We start from the raw sequence: 20,321 nt of genomic DNA on the forward strand, positions 1-20,321 counted from the left end.
TTAGTTCTGGTCTTTTCATAAAGAATTCTTGAAAGACCTCTATTTTCCTGAATATTCATTTTTTTTTTTCATGAAGGTTTATTCTCAGTTTTGCTGGCTAGGTGTTTCTTGGTTGTATTCCTATCGTCTTTGCCTTGTGGAATATCATATTCCCTCCATTGCTTTAATGTAGAGAAGCTGCTAAATCTTGTGTTATTTTGACTTTGGCTACATGATACTTGAATTGTTTCTTTTTGACTGCTTGCGATATTTTCTTCTTAACCTGGGAGCTCTGGAATTTGGGTATAACAATTCTGGGAGTTTTCTTTTCAGGATCTCTTTCAGGAGGTGATTGGTTGATTCTTCCACTTTTTATTTTGCCTGTTTGACACTAGAATATTGGGGCAGTTTTCCTTGATAATTTCTTGAAAGATGATGGCTTTTTTTGATCATGCTGTCAGGTAGTCCAATAATTTTCAAATGATCTCTCTTGGATCCATTTTCCAGGTCAGTTGTTTGTCCAATGACATGTTTCACATTGTCTTCTATTTTTTTCATTCTTTTGTTTTTGTTTTATCATTTCTTGATTTATCATAAAACCATTAGCTCCCATTTGCTCAATTCTTATTTTTAAGGAATTTTTTTCCTGAGTGAGCTTTTTAATCTCCTTTTCCATTTGTCCAATTCTACTCTTTAAAAGTTTTTTTCTTTTTCAGTGAATTTTTGTATTCCATTTTCCATTTGGCCAATTCTGCTTTTTAAGATATTCTCCTCATTGGATTTTTGTACCTCTTTTGCCATTTGCCTAAGCCTGTTATTTTAAGGTATTATTTTCTTCACTATTTTTTTGTGTCTCCTTTATCGAGCTACTGACTCATTTTTCATGATTTTCTTCCATTACTCTCATTTCTCTTCCCAATTTTCCCCTGACTTCTCTTACATGGTTTTCACAATCCTTTTTGAGCTCTTCCCTAGACTGAGACCAATTCATATTTTTCTTGGAGCCTTTGAATGTAGGAACTTTGACTTTGTTCTCTTCTTCTAAGTGTATGTTTTGATCTTTCTTGTCACCATATAACTTTCTATGGTTAGAATTTTTTTTTCTGTTGTTTGCTCATTTTCCTGATCTATTTCTTCACTTTTTACTCTTTGTTAAAGTAGAGCTCTGTTTCCAGGGTGGATAGCACACTGTCTCAAGCTTCATGATATTGTTCAGAGGTTTTCAGAGATGCTTCTAGGGACCTGTAAGTTTTAAGTTTTTCCAGGGAGGTTTGACCTAAGGAAAGGTGTGCTTTCCACTCTCTTGTCCTGTGCTCAGGTATATGAGCAACCACAAGCACTCTTTTCTGCCCTGGAACTTTGAGAAGGGTCCCTGCTCCACTAGGGCCACAAGCTCTGGTGTGCTAGTGGCCCTCCTTGCCCTAGGACTGCCATCCAAGGCTGGGACTAGGATCTAAGTGTGGGCAAAGCAGCAGAGTCTTACCTCAGTGCTAGCAAAAGTTACCTGTAATCTCCTTTCTGACCAGTTGTTCAAACCCCTTACCATCTGTGGGCTGAGAACTCCAGAAGCAGTTGTCACATCTGCTGCTGCAGATTCAGTGGTTCCCAAGACCTGCTCCTGATTTTCTGGGGCTGAGTCTGTACTTGTGCAACCAGTGTTGGACTATTCTTCACTCTCATCCAGTTGTGACAGACCTTTTCCTGCTGACCTATGTTGTCTTTTGCTGGAAAATTTCTTCACCCCAACCTTTTGTGGGTTCTACTGCTCCAGAATTTTTTTCTAGCATCATTTATAGGTGTTCAGGGGGATTTGGGGGAGAGTTCAGGCAAGTTGCTTCCTTTTCTCTGCAATTTTGGATCTGCCTTTATCAATTATATTATCTTTTCATCAAAACCTGCTCCTCTTCTGGCCTTCCTGTCTATCAAGTTAACAGCACTATTCACCAAGTCTCCCAAACTTGGGATGTTTTCATGGAGTCCCCTTTTGCCTTTATTTCTGACATGCAATCAATTTCTGAGTGCTATCCACTACATATCTGAAATATCTGTGGCATGTATCATATCTTCTCTTTTCACTTGAGGAACACTAGTATGGACTTTTATTGCCACTAAATGACACTATTGCATCAGTTCCTCTATTCCTATCCATCCTTTACAATATTGCCAGATTAATTTTATGCATGTACCTCATTATTGATATTTTTCTCAGAACTGTTTTTTGATTCCCTATTACCTGTAGGATAAAACAGATGCTCCTTAACAGGCCTTTGAGCTTTTATTAAATCTGTTGCCATCTTACTTTTCTAGAGTTATCTCATGGTTTCCCCACATATCCTTTATATTCCAGCCAAACTGGACCATTTATCATTACCCCACATCCTTCAAACTTCACTATGTGACTTTATTCACACTTTTTCCTCTGTATAATCTTCCTACTCTTTAACTTCACCTATTGAAATACTACACTTCCTTTAATGTTCAGCTCAAATGTTTATCTTCTCCAAAAAAATGATTCCTTGATTTCCCCCTTTAATCAGTAATAATGGCCTTTTCCTCCTTAGTGTTTCTATATGTATCTGTGTATAGAAGTATGTATATATGTATATATACATGAACATATACACAGATACACATACATATATAGGTATATATACCTATATATGCCCATACATGTATACACACCATTTCTGACTATTGTATATATCACAAACATATGCATGTGTTTGTGTATACATACATACATATAAATATATACCTTATGCCATTTGAAGAGTGGAACATGGGCAGGAAGGAACAGATTTTTTTTATTACATTGTTTGAGAAAATTTTAAATAACAAAATTCCCTTTACCAACAAATATCTGTAATTTATAGTCTTAGTGGATTGCCTGGGCATATTAAGAAGTTATATAATTTGCCAGGTTCATAATCAGTACTTTCATCTAGGTCTTCCTTACTCCTAAACTAACTCTCTCTCCTCTCTACAATAGTGACTCTCATATGGCCTTGGTTCATATTATTTTGTATTATATATGTGTTTATTTATGGTACCAACTGGATTGTAAATTCCATGAGGTCCTAAGTTCTGTCATCTTTGGTTTGCTTTATTTCTTCAGAATCCAGCCTAAGGGTACATATATGGTAATTGTGTATTTGATCCTTATTGAATTGGGCCTTGGTTGAAAGAAAGACTTCCCATTACATGGTTTCCCTCTGTCTTTTCATACAAAACACACCACCTGCCCCACCCTTGAGATGCTACTTAACAGAGATTTATTTCTTCTATAGTACATTCAGCCCATATTTTCCAATTTAACTCCACACATAAAGCTTGGCTTATGATTAATTAATATATTCTCCAGTTTTTATCAGGCCAAAGAGAAATTTAAAAAAGAGCTGAAGAATGAAGAGTATCTGTACAGTGACTTGTCTGTACTAGCTTCTGACTTGCCATATTTTCCACCAGAGGAAGAGGAAGAGAACTTGGAAGATGGGATTCATCTGGTTATCTGTGTCCATGGGCTGGATGGTAAGTCTGAGGAAAAAACAACAATGACAAAAACCTTGTCATAATTCTTAATGATCACAATTCAGATTAAGGCAGAGATTTACAATTTATAAAGCATTTTCCTCTAAACTACACCTTAAACTAGGTAAAATGAGTATAATTTCTTAGTATTATTTTGCAGGGGATGAAACTGTGGCCCTGAGAGGTAAAGTGTTTGTCCCAGGTCACACAGCTAATTAGTGTTAAGCGGACCAGATTTGTTCTCCACCCCAAGTGTTCTTTCCATGATCCTGTACTGCCTCCTGCCTTAGTACTATAGACACCCGAGGACACAAAAGGTTAGACAACAGCCAAAGTAGCAACCAATGATCGAGTTGGGAAAAGGAACATCCAAAGATGATTTTTCCTGGTTCACTTAATGATTTTTATAATGCGGCTTTGGCAAAATCATGCTGTTTTTCTAGGATTCATTTTCCTTGTCCATAAAATTAGAGTCTGGAGTTTACTCTCTCCTTATCTCTTGCTCTCCCTTTCTCTGTCTCCTGTGTCTGTTTCTGTCTCTTTCTTTGTCTCCCTCCCCTATATTGCTTCAGTCCCTTCTTATCCATTCTCCTCTCTTCTCCTCTCCTTTCCTTTCTTCTCCCCTCTTTCTCTTTCTTTCTGTCTCAGTTTCTGTCTCTGTTTTTCTGAATCTCTATATATTTCTGTCTCTGACTTTGTCTTTCTCTGTGTCTCTTTGTTTCCTTCTCTTTCTGTCTCTCTATATCTATTTCTCTTTTCTCTGTCTCTGTATGTGTGTGTGTATGTGTATGTGTGTCTCCCTCCTTCCTTTCATTTCTCTGCTTTATCTTCTTTCTCCTTGTAAAACTGGGTCACCCTATTTTACCCAGGTTGGAATTGTAGAGACTATTCTCAGAGCCCATCCCACTCTAACAAGCATCAGAACTTGACCCTATTCAGTTTCAATCCTGGGCTAGTTTGCCTCTCCTTAGGCAACCTGGTGACCTACTACCACCCTCTACTCTCCTGGAGAATCACCATTTTAATGCTAAACTTTTTGCAAACACCAGATCAGCTTAGCCCTACTGCAGCAAAGAATACTACATCTTAAGATCATCCAGTCATAGCATCCCTAGTCATAGGGATTATAGATATGTACCACTAAGACCAACAGAACCCTATCAGCTTATAAAATTCTATGAATGTTCTGGGACATTTTCAACGACCTCTTCAAACACTGGGAGCAGACAAAAATTAAATTCAAATCAAATGCAGAAATTTTTAGTTCTGGAGCCTCAGTTTCCAAATCTGTAAATAGTGATAGTACAGTGAGACACAGTATGAAAACCTTCTTATGTTGTTCCTCTGTATCCATTTTTCAGGTGGCTTATGTGTTTGATGAATAGACCCTTATTTTTTAAACTTAAAAAACAATAAAGAAAAACAACTTGCTTTTATTCTTTTTTTTTAAATTTATTTATGGGAGCTGGGGGGCACATGTATTTTCCAGGTAATAGCGCAGACCTCCGCCTGGTAAAGACATTTATTGAACTGGGCCTTCCTGGAGGAAAATTGGACTTCTTGATGTCTGAGAGGAATCAGGTAAGATGGTCAGATTGATGAGATGATGAAGAGAATGATGAGTCAATTTTTCAGTCAGGCAAAAAGAGTTCATTGTGAGCTTACTCATCAGGCACTGTGCTAAGTCCTGGGAATGCAAAAAAAGACAAAAGTAAACCCCAGCCCTCAAGAAGCTCAGAGGCTAATGGGGGAGGCAACATGCAAACAAATACACAAATAAAATATGGACACGGTAAAAATTGGAGATAACATAAGCAATTTATAATGAACATTTCTATAGCATTTTAATATAGAGAAACTTTATATTTTCCTTTGTGTCAGTATTGAGAGAAAGGTAGGACAAATATTCTGCCCATTTAATAAATCAGGAATGCCAAGGACCTGAGGCTTTTGCTATAGCCGTGGGCCAGAGTTGGATCTGGAATCTTTGATTAGCAGTGCATTCAAAGGAGGGACCAGATAGCTGAACATGTCAGTCAGTAACATTTATTAAGTGCCTATTTATTATTTACCAGGCATTTTACTAAGCACTTGAGGATACAAAGAAAACAAAAGTCAGTTCCTTCTCAAATTACCTCACTGTCTAATGGGAGAGATAATAGTCAAACAATAATGTATAAACATGCTACATTGTATGCGTGGCAAATAATCACCATATGGAAGACAGTAGAATTAAGGGAGTTCATTCATGTTGTGGCTTGTGCATCACAGGCTAATTCCCTTTGGTCCTGTGGGTGTGTTGGGTCCCTGTACTGACTCCATCTACAGAAGTGGGTAGACATGTCTGCTGGCAGCCCCTCCGGTGGCTTCTATTTTTTCATTCTTTTATTGTTTCTTGATTTCTCATAATGTCATTAACCTCCATTTGCTCAATTCTAGAAAAACTAGAAAGCAGAGACAAACCAATCAAAAAACATCTATTAAGTACCTACTATATTCCTGGTACTTTACTAATCCTGGGTATATATAAAAAGGCAAATGACAGGCTCTGCCCTCAAGGAGCTTACATTCTAACAGGGAGACAACATGCAAACAAATATATGCAAAACAAACTATATAAAGGCTAAATAGGAAATAAATCCAACAGGGAAGGGACTAGAATTAAAAAAGAGGTGGGGGAGCATTCCATGCTTGAGGAACAGTCAGTGAAAATGCCCAGAAAGTTGAAGTTGGAGTGTCTTGTTTGAGGAAGAACAAGGAATCAAGTGACACTGGATTGCAGAGTGTGTGTGTGTGTGTGTGTGTGTGTGTGTGTGTGTGTGTGTGTAGTAGGGGGCAGGGATTGGTGGTGTAAGGTGTAAGAAGATTGAAAAGGCAGGAATTAACAATTATACTTATTCATGAATGAGATGATGACCTATGAGCACTAGCTAATAGCCTGAAGAATAGACTTGGGGGAAATGGGGCTAGGGGCATGATCATTACCTTTATACAGGGCTATAATGTGGAAAAGGATTAGACTATTTTTACTTGGCATGAGAGCACAGAACAAATAGAAAAAAAGAGGGGCAAAGAGTCAAATTTAGCCTTGATTCAGAGAGAAAATAACAAATATAACGGGCTGTTTAAGAGGTAATATGTTCCCTCTGACTAGAGAGCTTCAAATAGAAGCCAGATGACCATTTGAAGAGGGTTTTTGTTCCAAATTGTTTTGGTTTGAACCCGACCTTGAGGCCTCTTCCAACTCTGAGATTTTGTGATTCTGTTATCCCATAGCAGAAACCTTATAAATTACATCTGTCTCCTGCATCTGTTAATCTTGAAGAGTGCTGAGTGAATTGTCCCTAGTGGGGAATCCTTTGAGTGGGCCGATATTAGCAAGGCATGTTGACTCATGAAAGCATTCCTTGCTAGAGGTATATTTTCCAACAGTGTCTGCATCAGTACTTGATGATAATTTCTCACATATCTACTTAGGTCGGAAATTAATTCTGTTTCCCATTGGAGCAACAAACCCACATCTTTAAACAAGATGATTAACTGGTGATTCCAGAAGTTAAACAATTATTTCATTCTGCCACAAATGTCAGTAACTGTGTAAGCTTAAAAAAATATTATAGCACCTTCTTGTAGAAAGAACATGGATTTACCATCAGAAAACTTGGATTCAAATCTGGATCCCTCTTGTCTGCCTATAAAATCTTGGGCAAATTGTTTATATTCTTGTTTCCTCGTCTGTGATATGAGGGGGCTGCACTAAGCGATCAGAGAACCACAGAATGTCAGGAAGGAACCTTAGAGCCTCCTTACCTGTTTCTCACATGCAGTCTATACGATAAGCAATTATCTAATCTTTAATTGAAAACATCTTGGGAGACAGAGATACGAATTACTAGGGAATCTCATTTTTTGGATATGTAACACACACACACACACACACACACACACACACAATATCACTGTTGTTTTCACTGATTCCTCCCCCTTACTGCCACATAACCCAGCCATTATAAAAAACAAGGATAGTTAAGCAAAACAAAGGAGCACATCGGTCATGTCTGAATATATCTGCTCAGTTCTACACCTGTGTTCTACCACTTCTCTAATGGGAAGCAAGAGGCATGCTTTATTTGGTCTCATTTCCATGGCCTCAGCTATTTTCTGATTTCTCTCCCCAGCCATGTAGAGCGGAGGCCCAAGAAATATGTCTGTATCTATTTATACACATGCATTATACACATTATACACATTACATATATTTATATGTAAAAAGGAAACATTAAAATATACATCTCTTATGCATGTGTATATATATATACATGTGTATATACACACACAAATACATACCCCCTTCCCTCCCCCACCCCCTTTAAATCAAGCCTATATTTGAATCTTTGTAACTTCTAATTATGGCTTTTTCTTTTTTGGCCCTTTCAATTCAAGAGCAAGTTTAAACATGCTGTCAATGGACAGTCCCTCAAATACTTGGAAGGATGTCTCCTATCTCTTGTACCACACCCCCATCTTTTCCACAGTAAATTACCTCCAGTCCACTCATACCCCTATGAGGCAGAGAATATAAATATGATTATTCATGAAGTGCCTAAGTCACATAGAGGTGGCATGACTTGGCCAGGCTCATAAAGGGTGTAAAAGGCAGAGGAGTAGCTTTATCCAGATTTTCCTACCTCCATTCTAGAACCCTACCCATAGTACACCATGATGTGGTTGTGCAGTTGCAAAAGGAATTTGTGATCTGGGGTCCTGGTTCATTGTTGTAATTTTATATGTTCCCTCTTTGCTTTCTCTTTTTTCAGAGTGACACATTTGCTGATTTTGACACAATGACAGACCGATTACTAGATGAGATCATTCAGCATATCCAGTTGTATAATTTGTCCATTTCTCGAATCAGGTAAAAGCACACTCCAGTGAAGAAGTAAGAAAAAGATGACATAGATAGTATTTATTTATCGCTGCTTCTTAGATATCCTGAGAGGGGCTAATACTGAAATGCATATTTATTGAACAAGATTCAATTCAACATTTATCAGACATCTCTTATTGTTCATGGCACTGATAGGTGCTAAGAATACAGTGGTAGATGTGACACATACCACATCCTAGGGAAATCACAGTCTAATGGACTCGTATCCTTTTTTTTTTTTTCAAATAGCTTCATTGGCCATTCCCTTGGCAACATCATCATCCGATCAGTATTGACTCGGCCTCGTTTTCGGTATTACCTCAACAAGCTACATACCTTTCTCTCCCTCTCTGGGCCACACTTGGGCACACTGTACAACAATAGTACTCTTGTTAGTACAGGTAAGCTTTTATTTAGCCATATCCCTTTTGAATTCAGTACTGACTCTGTCTCCCATGTGTTAGGGTCTGCCAACTCTCTTGTTCTCTTGAAATAGACTTCACAAGCACACGGCCACTTCCATGTGCCATAGTGAGATATTAGAGGAAGACTTGAACCAAGGTAGTCTGAATTAATTTCCTGCCTAAAATTCTTAATGAACAAACAAATAAGCAAATGGGTAAATAGATAAATAAAATAATAGATGACATGTACATAGACCTTTAAGTCTGCAAAGCACTTTACAAATATCTTATTTGATCTTCACAACAACCTTGGAGGTAGGTGTAATTACTATCTCCATTTTGCAGATGAAGAAATAAGCTGCCTAACTGGAGACAAGTACTTAAAACTGCTAAGACCTCCCCTCCTAATTTTTTTCCTATATAAAAAGGATGTGATAATATGTGCACTACTTACCATTCAGGATTGTTGCTTGGAAGGGGCAAAAATGCTGCAGATATTTCAGGGTGTTGCCCCTTTTCTCCAGTATTAAAATATAAAGAAATACCTCTTATATCCTGTCTTTCACAATTGCTATAAATTATAACCTAGTATTTGTATAACGCTATAATGTCTGCTTTTGCATAGATTTTTAAATTTGATTTTTTTTTCATATTTGCTACCTTATGGGATCCACGTAAGAGGATTGAGGGGGTAGATATTGCAGTTTCACATCTAAATAAATCACTCTTGAGAGGTTAGAAGATTTGGCCAAGGATAGGGAGAACTTGGTGATATAATAGATAGTGGATTGAAGTAGGAACCAGAAAACCTATCTATGTTCAAAGCTTACCTCAGACATTTATTAGCAAATTCAAAGTCAAAAGAACATTAGTTCTGCAATCAGAGGAGTTGGTATAAAGATCTTACCTTTGAAACTTATTACTTCCATGTCCTTATGTATCCCTGAACTTAACCATTCTATACTTCAGTTTCCTCATATTTAGAAAGAATAAATTAGACTAATGGTCAAAGGTCCCTCCCAACTTTAGGTGTATGAACCTAGCAAGCTTTCTATTTGCCTTCTACTACTGAAAAGCAAGATAATGACCTCTGAACATAAGTGGTATTTCCAGTGTGCCTCACCTCTTATGTTATGAGTAAGAACATGGAGAATGGAAAGAAATAGATTCTTTACCCTTTCTCTGTTTTGCTAGGTTTGTGGCTAATGCAAAAGCTGAAGAAATCTGGGTCCCTTTTACAGCTGACCTTCAGGGACAACACAGATTTGCGCAAATGTTTCCTGTACCAACTGAGCCAAAAGACAGGTGGGTTGACTGTTGTTATGTATGTCTGGGAGAAGAATTAGAAGGAAGCTAAGACCATGGAAATGAAGCCAAATGAAACATGCTTCTCACTTCTCATTAGAGAAATGATGGAATGAACGTAGAAATTCACACATGACCAATGGGCTCATTTGTTTTGCTTGATCATCTTTATTTCTTCTATCAGAAGAAGGACTTCTATCAGAAGGACTGGGATATGTGGGAGTAAGGGAGAGAAGAGTCAATTTGGCAAAAAGGTAGTGATATAAGGGAAATAAAACAATAATAAAGCATAAAAGCAAGAAAAAATAAATAAGAAGTGGTTCTAATGGTTCAATGTATTTAAATAATGCATCAATGAAAAAGCATCTAATAAATCCTATGTAATACAGAAAAGGAACAAGAATGTATTAAGTGCCTACTATGTTTTAGGCATTGTGCTAAACACTTTACAAAAATCTCCTTTAACAAGTACTTGCTAAATACTAATGATAAAAATAAGCAAAAGAGAAGTTAAAGCAGTTTATATTCCAATAGAGTGAAGCACACATAGGGGAATGATGGAGTAAACAAGTGGTAAGCTAATGTTTAGGTTTGGGAAGTCCCCAGGGTGGTGAGTAGAGCCATAGGGGAATTCCTTGACATGCCATTTGCAGTAGCAATGGCAATATTAAATTGATCACATTTCCAGATCTAGATAGTGTATATGTGTTGGGGTGAGGATATAGGGTCCATGTATGATGACAAGTTAGAATGCACAAGGAAAATGACTAGGATAGAATGCAAAGCAAGGCTGCAGTTGGCAGAGAGCAAGGGCCCCAGATGGAGAGCTCCGGAGGTTAGATGTTTTAGGTCCCAGCGCATGAGGTCTCTGGTTAAGAGGCTATAGTGGCGTACAAGAGTAGTTAGCAAAGAGTCGGCTATAGTGGAAATGGCCAGGATTGAAGCATCTAGCTATGAAGTAGAATAAAAGAAAAAATTAACTACTATCCAACATAAAGTCCTCCTTGATTCTACTCCTCGATAATTATATGCCCCAGACTTCACAAAATATTGTTGTGTTGTACCTCTATTTTTTTTTTATTTATCAAGTTTTATTTTATATGAGTCAGCTAGGAGGCTCAGTGGATAGAATTCTGGGCCTGGAGTCAGAAAGCCCTGAGTTCAAATGTGACCTTAGACACTTTCTACTGGTGTGACTGCACAAGTCTCCTAATATCTTTCTTAGTTTCCCATCTGCAAAATGGGAATAATAATAATAATAGCACCAATCTTCCAGAGTTATTATGAATATCAAATGAGGTTTTATAAATAGTACTTATCACTGTGCCAGGCAAATAGTAGGTGCTATACAAATGCTAACTATTAGTAGCAATGTTAGCATTAAATTAGTGCAGTTATTTACACCAGTAGCTTTATCCCCATACTACCCTTAAACTGAACATGATAATGACCACAACTTAGTACTAGTATCCTCCTAATATCTATACATCTATATCTATCTATCTATCTATCTATCTTCCAATAGAGTGACATACACTTTGTGCGTATACATTTTATGTGTGTGTATATGTGTGTGTGTATCTCCTAGTCCCTGAAACAACATATACAGTGCAATAGATATTCAATATATACTTTTGAAATTGAATTTGGTGCCCTGGGTCATATACTAGCATACTATAAAAATCAACACTCTAGACAACATGCTTTTCAAAGGTGCAATGGGTACAGAATTCTGAAAGATACAAGAAGTGTTGTTCTGTTCTTCCATGGGATTACTAGAAGACTCTTCAGGGCAGGCCAGGGTGTGAGGATGCAAAATGGGCCCTAATATTTGAGGACTGCTCCGGTGACAGTGGACACAGCTGACCCCTCAGGCCTACCTACCCCTTGCTATACTGTGAATAATTACTCAGGGATCAGTGAGGAATTTTTTTTCCCAAAGTCCAAGATCCTGCAATATGGTAATAATATTGCACAAGCTCCCCAGGTTATAATTCTGCCTTTTCATGGTGTAGAAGCATCAGATCCTTAGATGAACAACAAGCATTTAATAATGCCTACTCTGTCTTTATAATGCAGAAAATGAATAGTATATGAAGGTTTTATTCCTTCCTTGTAAAAAAGTATATTTTCTCTACTTTGTTATAGGCCTTCAGTATTTTAAAAATGTTGTGTTGGTTGCTTCTCCTCAAGACCGGTATGTGCCATTTCATTCAGCAAGAATTGAAATGTGTAAAATGGCCCTCAAGGACAGGCATACAGGTAGGTCATGCCCTAAAATATTGTCAGACTTTGTTTGTTTTGAGTCCAAGTGTAAGTTAAATAAACATAATTCTGGTTTCTTGCCCTGGAATCTCTAGCTGATAACACAAGCAAAACCTTATTATGTGAGGTAACAAATGATGAACTTTCACAATAGATATATAAAATAGGCAACTTTATCCACTAATGCTCTCAGTTTTTTATTTACTTGAGAAAAGCTGCATTTAGCAGTTATAAAAACATTTCTGAATTAAGGAATGCCACAAATCTACAGAGAATCGAGTTTGCCAATAGATCGAAGAATAGTGGAAAATGGCATGAGGATGGTTTAATCTGCAACAAACAATGTTCCATTAATCATAGAAGAAAGCATTTATTAAGTGTCTACTATGAGTTAAGTGCTGTGCCAGCCACGGGGATTCAAAGAATACACAATCCCTTTTGCAATGAGCTGATTTTCTAATATTGACTTGCATCTAAGACAAAAGCAAAGAAGAAAAATAGTGGCCAGCCATGTAGTAAGAAAGAATAACTAATGAATAGTCTGAGTGTTATCCTGATATCCACAAAATAGTGGGAGAACCAAGGAAAGAGTTCAATAGCTATATGAATTAAATACAAATCTCTTTACTTACCTAAGCTGAAGTTTCCTTCATTTCTAAAATAATCATAATTCTACTTTACCATCCCACCTTCAAGGTAGGGTAGTTGTGAGTAATGTACTTTGTAACAGAAGTGAGCAGAACTAGTAGAATATTGTAACACAATATTGTAAAGATACTCAATTATGAAAGACTTAGCTACTCTGATAAATGCAATGATCCACAAAAATGCCAAAGGAGTCATAATAAGAAATGTTATCCACCTCCACAGAGAGAACTGATATACTCTGAGTGCAGATTGAATATATTATTTTCTTTATTTTTTCTTTTTTCCCCTCATTGTGGCTAATGTGAAAATATTTTGTAGGATTTCATATGTATCATATTTTTTTGCCATCTCTATGGGTGGCAGATGGGGCAGAAAGAAGAGATATTTTGGAACTGAAAATAAAAATACTTTGTAGAACCTGTAATTCCAGAGGAGGGGATGTAAACTACAAATACACATGTATATAAATACTATCTATATACTTGGTAACTATATTTTAATATGATTTCCTTTGTAATCCTATTTCCTGGTATATTAAAAAAAATCATTAAATAGGTATGAAGCCCAAAGGGGTCGATTACACAAAAAGTTTTAAGAATCTCTGTTCATGAGTTACATTTCACCTAGTTAACAGAAGCACTTTCAGTCCAAGTAGAAAATTAAGCAGAGTTACTGCTATGTTGTGAATGACCTCTTCTTATACCCAATTTTCAGGCCCGGTTTATGTTGAGATGATCAACAACCTTCTCCAACCACTGATTGAAGCCAAGGATTGCACCGTAATTCGACACAACGTGTTCCATGCTCTGCCCAACACTGCCAATGCCCTGATCGGCCGAGCTGCCCACATAGCTGTGCTAGATTCCGAACTGTTCCTGGAGAAATTTTTCCTGGTCACAGGACTCAACTACTTCAAATAATGGCTTTATGAGAGTCAATTAGGGCCCTGTGTAATACCCCAAAAAGCAACCAGTGCACTTTTTTCAGTATCATCCAGACCCTTACCTGAAACATACAGCTTTTTAGACTTGGGAGGTCCATCCAAAACATTGAAATAGGAGCCCCATTTGCATTTTAGGTGGACAGTGGAAAGGAGAAGGCCATATGGGAATGGTTAGAGATATTGAAGCTGCTCCTATGCCAGTTTAGGAAAGCCAAACAAACCATCATTTACCAAATTGTAGGTTGTCATTTGCCTGGTGACCTGAAGTCTCATTCCAGATACTTCACAGGAACAAGAAGAAAAATAAACAAGTGTTGGGAGAGAGGTGGTGGGACCAGTGTCATTATCTTAATAGCATAGAACAGTGGCTTCCTCACCCTTTTAACTCGATTTGTCCAAAGCATTACCAGCTTGAGTGTTTGTTGGTTGATACAAGTTCATAGAAACATTTCAGAACTCAGGTTAAAACCTTTTTGTGTGTGTAGAACTAAAGATTATTTATGTGCAAAGAATCCTTTATAAATTCTTTTGTGCCATCTCTGTTTAAAAAAAATGTGATTTCCATTCCATCATTCCTTTTCATACGTGGTTAAAGGGTTATTCTTCATAAACCTTTTTGGGAGGTGGGGGGTGGGAATATGAGGGAGGGAGGGAGTAAGGTAGTTCATCAGTGATCCTAAGTATCCAGAAAATTAAAATACCCATGAAGAATATTTTAGGCCAGTTGGTCCAGGTACCTTTTTTTTTTCTGGATCCCTACTTAAATTGCTGGTCTAAATCATACTTTTGTCATCGGTGATGTTTACATCTTTGTTTTCAGTCAGGGATATTTACCTACAAGAAATTGGAAACACTTTACTCAAAGTAGAGCCTACTCTATGTGGGTTTGATGGCACTATTGGACTCATCCAAAGAAATGCCACCTTACCACCTAATATTACTGGGGAGAACTGGGGTTAAAAAGGAAGAGCATTAAAATGGCCAACTGTTCCTCCTTCATAAAGAAACAAAGGCATTCCAAATTGAGGGACAAAGAATTGAAATCCTAACCCCGTCATGAGCATACCCTAAAGTGTCACCTTGCCTTCAGAGAAGTGCTAAAAACTCACTGAGATGATAACAGACAAGGAGACAGCAAGTGACAAGGTGAGTTCAGAGGAGATGGAGCAATGAACTGGGTATCAGGAGACTCAGATCCAAGTCCCAGTTCTACCACTGGATGATTATAGGCAGGTCACTCAATCTCTATGAGCTTTAGATTCTTCATCTTTCAAGTAAGGACTTTTGACTAAAAGCTACTTGCCAGCTCAAAAAGACTTTGAGGACAGTGGTCATTTCAATAAGAAATGAAATTTCAAACATCATTGCTTTGGTCTTTCTCCCAGTAAGGAACTGAGAATACTGAATGCTGGCTAAATTTGTAGCTTTGAAATAGATTTAAGCAGAAGTGATTTAAAAGCCCAAGACAGTGGGTACTTCTTAAGGAAGCCTATGGATATCAAAGGCTTCATGCTTTTACTCTGAAAGAATCCCATTCATCAAAAATGGAAACACTCCTTCAAGAAAATTCAGTGAGACTAGGCTCCAAGTACCTATACTACAAAACTCTGGGACATTGTTTTAGCTTAGAGATGATTTTTCCCTCTGACTTGTGTTCCATTAATCCCATAGCAGTGAGTTGTTACCAAGAAAATAAATCATAGAATGCTAGAGTTTGAAATAACAGTAGAAAATAGAATGTTAAAACCTGAAAAGGACCTGAGTTCATAGATTGTTACAGATTAAAGGGTCCTTAGAACTTAAGAGTGTTGAAACATAACATATATATATATAATGTCACACCTGGAAACAATCTTCAGGAGCATGTGTTTTAGTCCTTTGATTTGAGAGATGAAGAAATTGAGGCCCAGTAAGGGTTAAATGACTTATCCAAGTATGCACAGGTAGTAAGGGCTAGAACCAGAACTAGAGCCAAGTTCCATCAAATCAGTTCCTGGTTCCATATTGTCAGAAGGTATAAAGTGGATAACAAGCAATGATAATGTACAATCTCTGGCTCTATTTTTAGAAGAAAATGGTATCTATGAGGCCCTGTGGAGTCATACATCTCTCTGAATGTCCAGCACTATGGATTTTATGATGCATGTTCACCCCAGGAAAAAGGCTCACAATTTATAATCATGTCCCCATCTTGGCCAAATGCATCCTTTCTCATGAACACATCAGTCTTGCCATTGCATGTCTATGAACCTGTCTGTGATATGTGTCAATGTATGATCATTTGAAGGCCCTCAGAGCCATTGGGCTGTAAAGCCAAGATGAATCCAACAAGTATTGTCCATTTGAATTACCAGATTTAAAAAAAAATATCCAATGTGCTGCCTAAACTATCTGATTAAATAATGGCAATAATAAATAGTTCAGCAATGCAAATGATTTGAGCTCCCCCAGTGCCTCTTTTTCACGGGGGTAACTGTCTTTGTTGTAAAGACATTGTTATTGTAAAGCCCGACTGATTTATGAGTATATATTACAGTCATGTAGAAAATACATACTATTCTTATAAATAAGAGTGTGTACATTGTCAGACTTCTAGGAATTTAAGGTAGGCTCATTTGGAAAGACTTTGTCATATATATAAAATAAAGATTTTATATTCACACACATACATATATATTATATATATACACGCACCCCAACATGTGTGCTCATATACATATATGTATAAATATATAATGTGTATCTATGCTATACATATACAGACATGTATGTGTATATATTATAATTTGATAAAAAAAATGGAAAAATCCCTTGATCTGGAGCAAGACTGATTTTGAATATTGGCCCTACTGATGATGACAAGTATGACCATAAGCAGAACAGATTTAGAAAATCAATTCATCTTTCTAGGCCCCTGTTTCTTCATCTGTAATATGACAGAGAAAGCCTAAGTAGGACTTTATGTTACTGTCAACACTAAAGCTCATGATTTTATGCAATACACATATATCTGTTGATTCAAAGTAGACTGTCCATGAATATGGGCCCTATCTTTAAAATGAGATCTCTTGAAAAGTGGGGGGGTGGAAGGGTGGGAGGTGGAAGGGTGGATCTGAGAGACACAGAGAGAGAAGCATCTTGCTTATTAGAAAACTAACCTTGATTGTGGACTCTCCTAAAGTTTTATGCCATCCATTTTTTGGGGAAAAGTATGACCTATATTTTATATTTCATCTTTTAACTGTGTATATGTATGGGTGTGTGTACAGATATATATGTAACAGATAGAGACTGGGAAAGTAAGAGAGATAGAAATAAAGAAATAAACTCATACTATCAGTTTAGAAAATGTATGAACCAAACATCTGCCAAGATAAGGATCTAGTTTTTTCTTTAGAAAGGTTGTATATCATAGTGGCCAAAAGGCTGAATTTGTAGTCAGGAAGATCTAGGTTCAAGGCTAGCCCTTGTTCCTACGTACATGTCAGCTTAAACTTTGATTTTTAATCTTAAACTTTGATCACGTGTACAGTGATCAAAAATTTGAACTTAGAGATGAGTATATGTGTACATATATGTATACATATACACACACTGTGTGTGAGAGAGTGAGCAAAGATTTTCTTTGTTCTAATACTATTTTGTTTTCATTGTCTATTGTTAGTGAAAATGGAAATTAGTTTTACTAATAGTAATTGGAACTATCATTGATCAGATTATAAGACAGATCAAACAACCTATTACACAGCTACAGATCTTTGCAGCTATTTGCAGGAAATTTTCAAGAACTGTACTGGAGATAGAGACAGAAGATGACTTTTGTTTAAACTTTTTTTTACTATGACTAAAAGAAATTGAATTCATTTTATTTTGGTTGATACTCCTGTGCACTATTCATTTAGGTTCTCATTGATTCTGGAAACTCATAAGGTTATAAAACAATAGGACTTAGCTTTCAGAGTGAATTTAGAGTTTATCAAGTACAGCACCCAGGGGAGTTAGTTAGTGCAATGTTATCCAAGCTTGAAGTCAGAATGATTCCTCTTCCTGAGTTCAAATCTGGCCTCAGACACTTACTAGAAGTGTGACCCTGAACAGGTCACTTGACTCCATATATCTCAGTTTCCTCAACTCTAAAATGAGCTGGAGAAAGAAATGGCAAAACACTCCAGTATCTTTGCCAAGAAAATCCCAAATGAGGTAATGAAGAGTTGGATATGACTGGAAAATGACTGAACACAACAGTACAACTTTCATTATAAAGATGAAAAACCTGAGGACCAGAAAAATGAAGGAGACTTGCCCAGACTCTGGAGGTCCAGAGCTATGAATTTCTTTTCACTGGCACAAATTCCCATTGTGAGGATTATTATGAAACAAACATCTAAGTACTTACTGTGAATAAGCTACAAGAATAATCTAATTTTGAATTGAAAGGGACCTTCCAACATGTTTGAAAATAGAACATAGAATGATAGAACTGGAAGAGATAGGATTATCCAGTCCAATGTTCTTTTCATACAGATGCAGAAATGGGGCTTTAAGTATGGGAAGTCAATGTGTCGTACCACGAGTTAGTTGGAGAACCGGGATTACAATCAAGTTCTCATGTTTACCACATTTCTGCTCTTTTCATTATTTTTCAATGATGCCCCAGACAATACTGATCTTCTTTTCAACAGACTATAATTTATGCATCTAAATTACTTTTTCTTTTCAGTCTAGTGCCCTTGTAATTAGTCCCCTAAAGGAAAGTTATACACTTATTCTAATAAGCTCAATGATGACTATTTTGGGTCTTGTGACCCAAATGGTGAGATAGCCAAGAAATGTCTTATTAACCTTTATAGTGGTACCTGGTTTTTGAAGCAAAAATGCCATTGCCAAATTGGTCACCCAACATATTCACTACACTTATTTTTTGTCTGCCTCCAAAAATGATTACACAATGGCGAGAAGGCATTTGAGAAATTAGGCAGTCCAGGAGTCCCTCACCTGGTTTCAGGAGTCCTAACCAACTCTCTATGGATAGATTTCAGGGGAACTATGAACTTCAGTAGGTAAAAATAACTTTTAATTTCCATTGTAATCCTGTGTATTTTATTTTAAATTAAAAACACTAAAATTCTGAAAGTGGGTCCATAGGCTCCACTGGACTGCCAAAGGAGGGTCTATGACTTCTAATCTAGTTCATCCACTTGATTTTACAGGTGAACCAACCAAGGGCAGGTAAATGCAATGACTTGTCCACGTACACATAGCACACCCAGGATTCATACAAGATATCCTGGCCCTAGGTCTAATGCTCCTTCTGTTAGACTGCTTTCTCTTCTTGAAACAAGGGATGAAGATTTTCCCACAAATGAAAAGAATAAAAATATGCTACCATCTCTATCCAAAGACTGTTCCAGTCATGTACTGAGTACTGGATAGCAGAGACTGCTTAAAAGATGACAACATTCATGTGACTGACTTGTTTAAACACAACTCACATTTGTGTGTGGGATTGGATGAAATAGAAATGCATTTATTAAGTGCTTACTGTGGGTCAAGCCCTGTGCTAAACTGAGAATACAAATAGAAAAATGGAACAGTCCCCTTTGTCAAAGCACATATTCTAATTGAAGAAGATAGCACATAAGAAAATGGTCAGCTAGAGCATGAATGCATAAGCCCAATGGCCCTTAGGATTCAGTGTCATGGTAACACCCAGAGATTTAGAGGGCATAGTTTCAGGTCAGATGATAAGGCCTAATGGTCCTTAGGGCCATGTCAGAGGAGATGATAAAGGTCTGGTGGTCCTCTATCTTAGCACAGCAATTGCAGTAGGTGACACCTTGCTCATTGAAACCAGCTAAGCTGTCACATCCCCCCAGTATCTAAGGGCCTGGATCCATCAACATTGGGAAGGGAAGATCCTGGTCAGATCTAAGGATTCAGACTAGTGAAATGAAGAAAGTTCTCTCATATTAGCCTATGTATCTGCACTCCAGAAAGATCTTTATCATGGTACAGTTGACAAAATGCCTTCCACATAATGCCTTGAGGAAGATAACCTCGAGTATTATTATCCCAGTTCTAAAGAAGAGGAAACTGAAGCTCAGAGAGCTTCACTACATGATCCATATCCTACATAACACATCAGCATAGAAGGAAGGATTAGACCCTAATTCTCCTGACTCCAAATGTCAGAGCTTTTAATTCAATAATGTTTTGCCTCTCACATTTATTATTTGGAATGATAATCTCATTTGATTCAGTTTGATCTAATGAATATCTTTTAAGTGAATATTTAATAAGCACAGGGTATTAGTGCCAGGTG

At 37.2% G+C, this 20,321-nt stretch overlaps 1 protein-coding gene across 1 annotated transcript in view; it reads left to right on the forward strand.

Moving 5' to 3' along the window:
- The window catches only part of FAM135B (family with sequence similarity 135 member B), a 438,393-nt gene extending 421,579 nt beyond the window's left edge, over window positions 1-16,814 (forward strand). The window contains exons 14-20 of the mRNA XM_069081364.1: window positions 3,341-3,507; window positions 4,997-5,088; window positions 8,325-8,422; window positions 8,684-8,835; window positions 10,033-10,143; window positions 12,292-12,405; window positions 13,771-16,814. Coding sequence (XP_068937465.1) covers window positions 3,341-3,507; window positions 4,997-5,088; window positions 8,325-8,422; window positions 8,684-8,835; window positions 10,033-10,143; window positions 12,292-12,405; window positions 13,771-13,976 — 940 coding nt within the window. The 3' untranslated portion in view covers window positions 13,977-16,814. The remainder of the gene's footprint in view (window positions 1-3,340; window positions 3,508-4,996; window positions 5,089-8,324; window positions 8,423-8,683; window positions 8,836-10,032; window positions 10,144-12,291; window positions 12,406-13,770) is intronic.
- Window positions 16,815-20,321: the final 3,507 nt, after the last annotated feature.

This window comes from Petaurus breviceps, unplaced genomic scaffold (assembly GCF_028583685.1).
Source record: "Petaurus breviceps papuanus isolate PSGF00001 unplaced genomic scaffold, PetGlider_PUasm1.0 98, whole genome shotgun sequence".
NCBI lineage: Eukaryota > Metazoa > Chordata > Mammalia > Diprotodontia > Petauridae > Petaurus > Petaurus breviceps.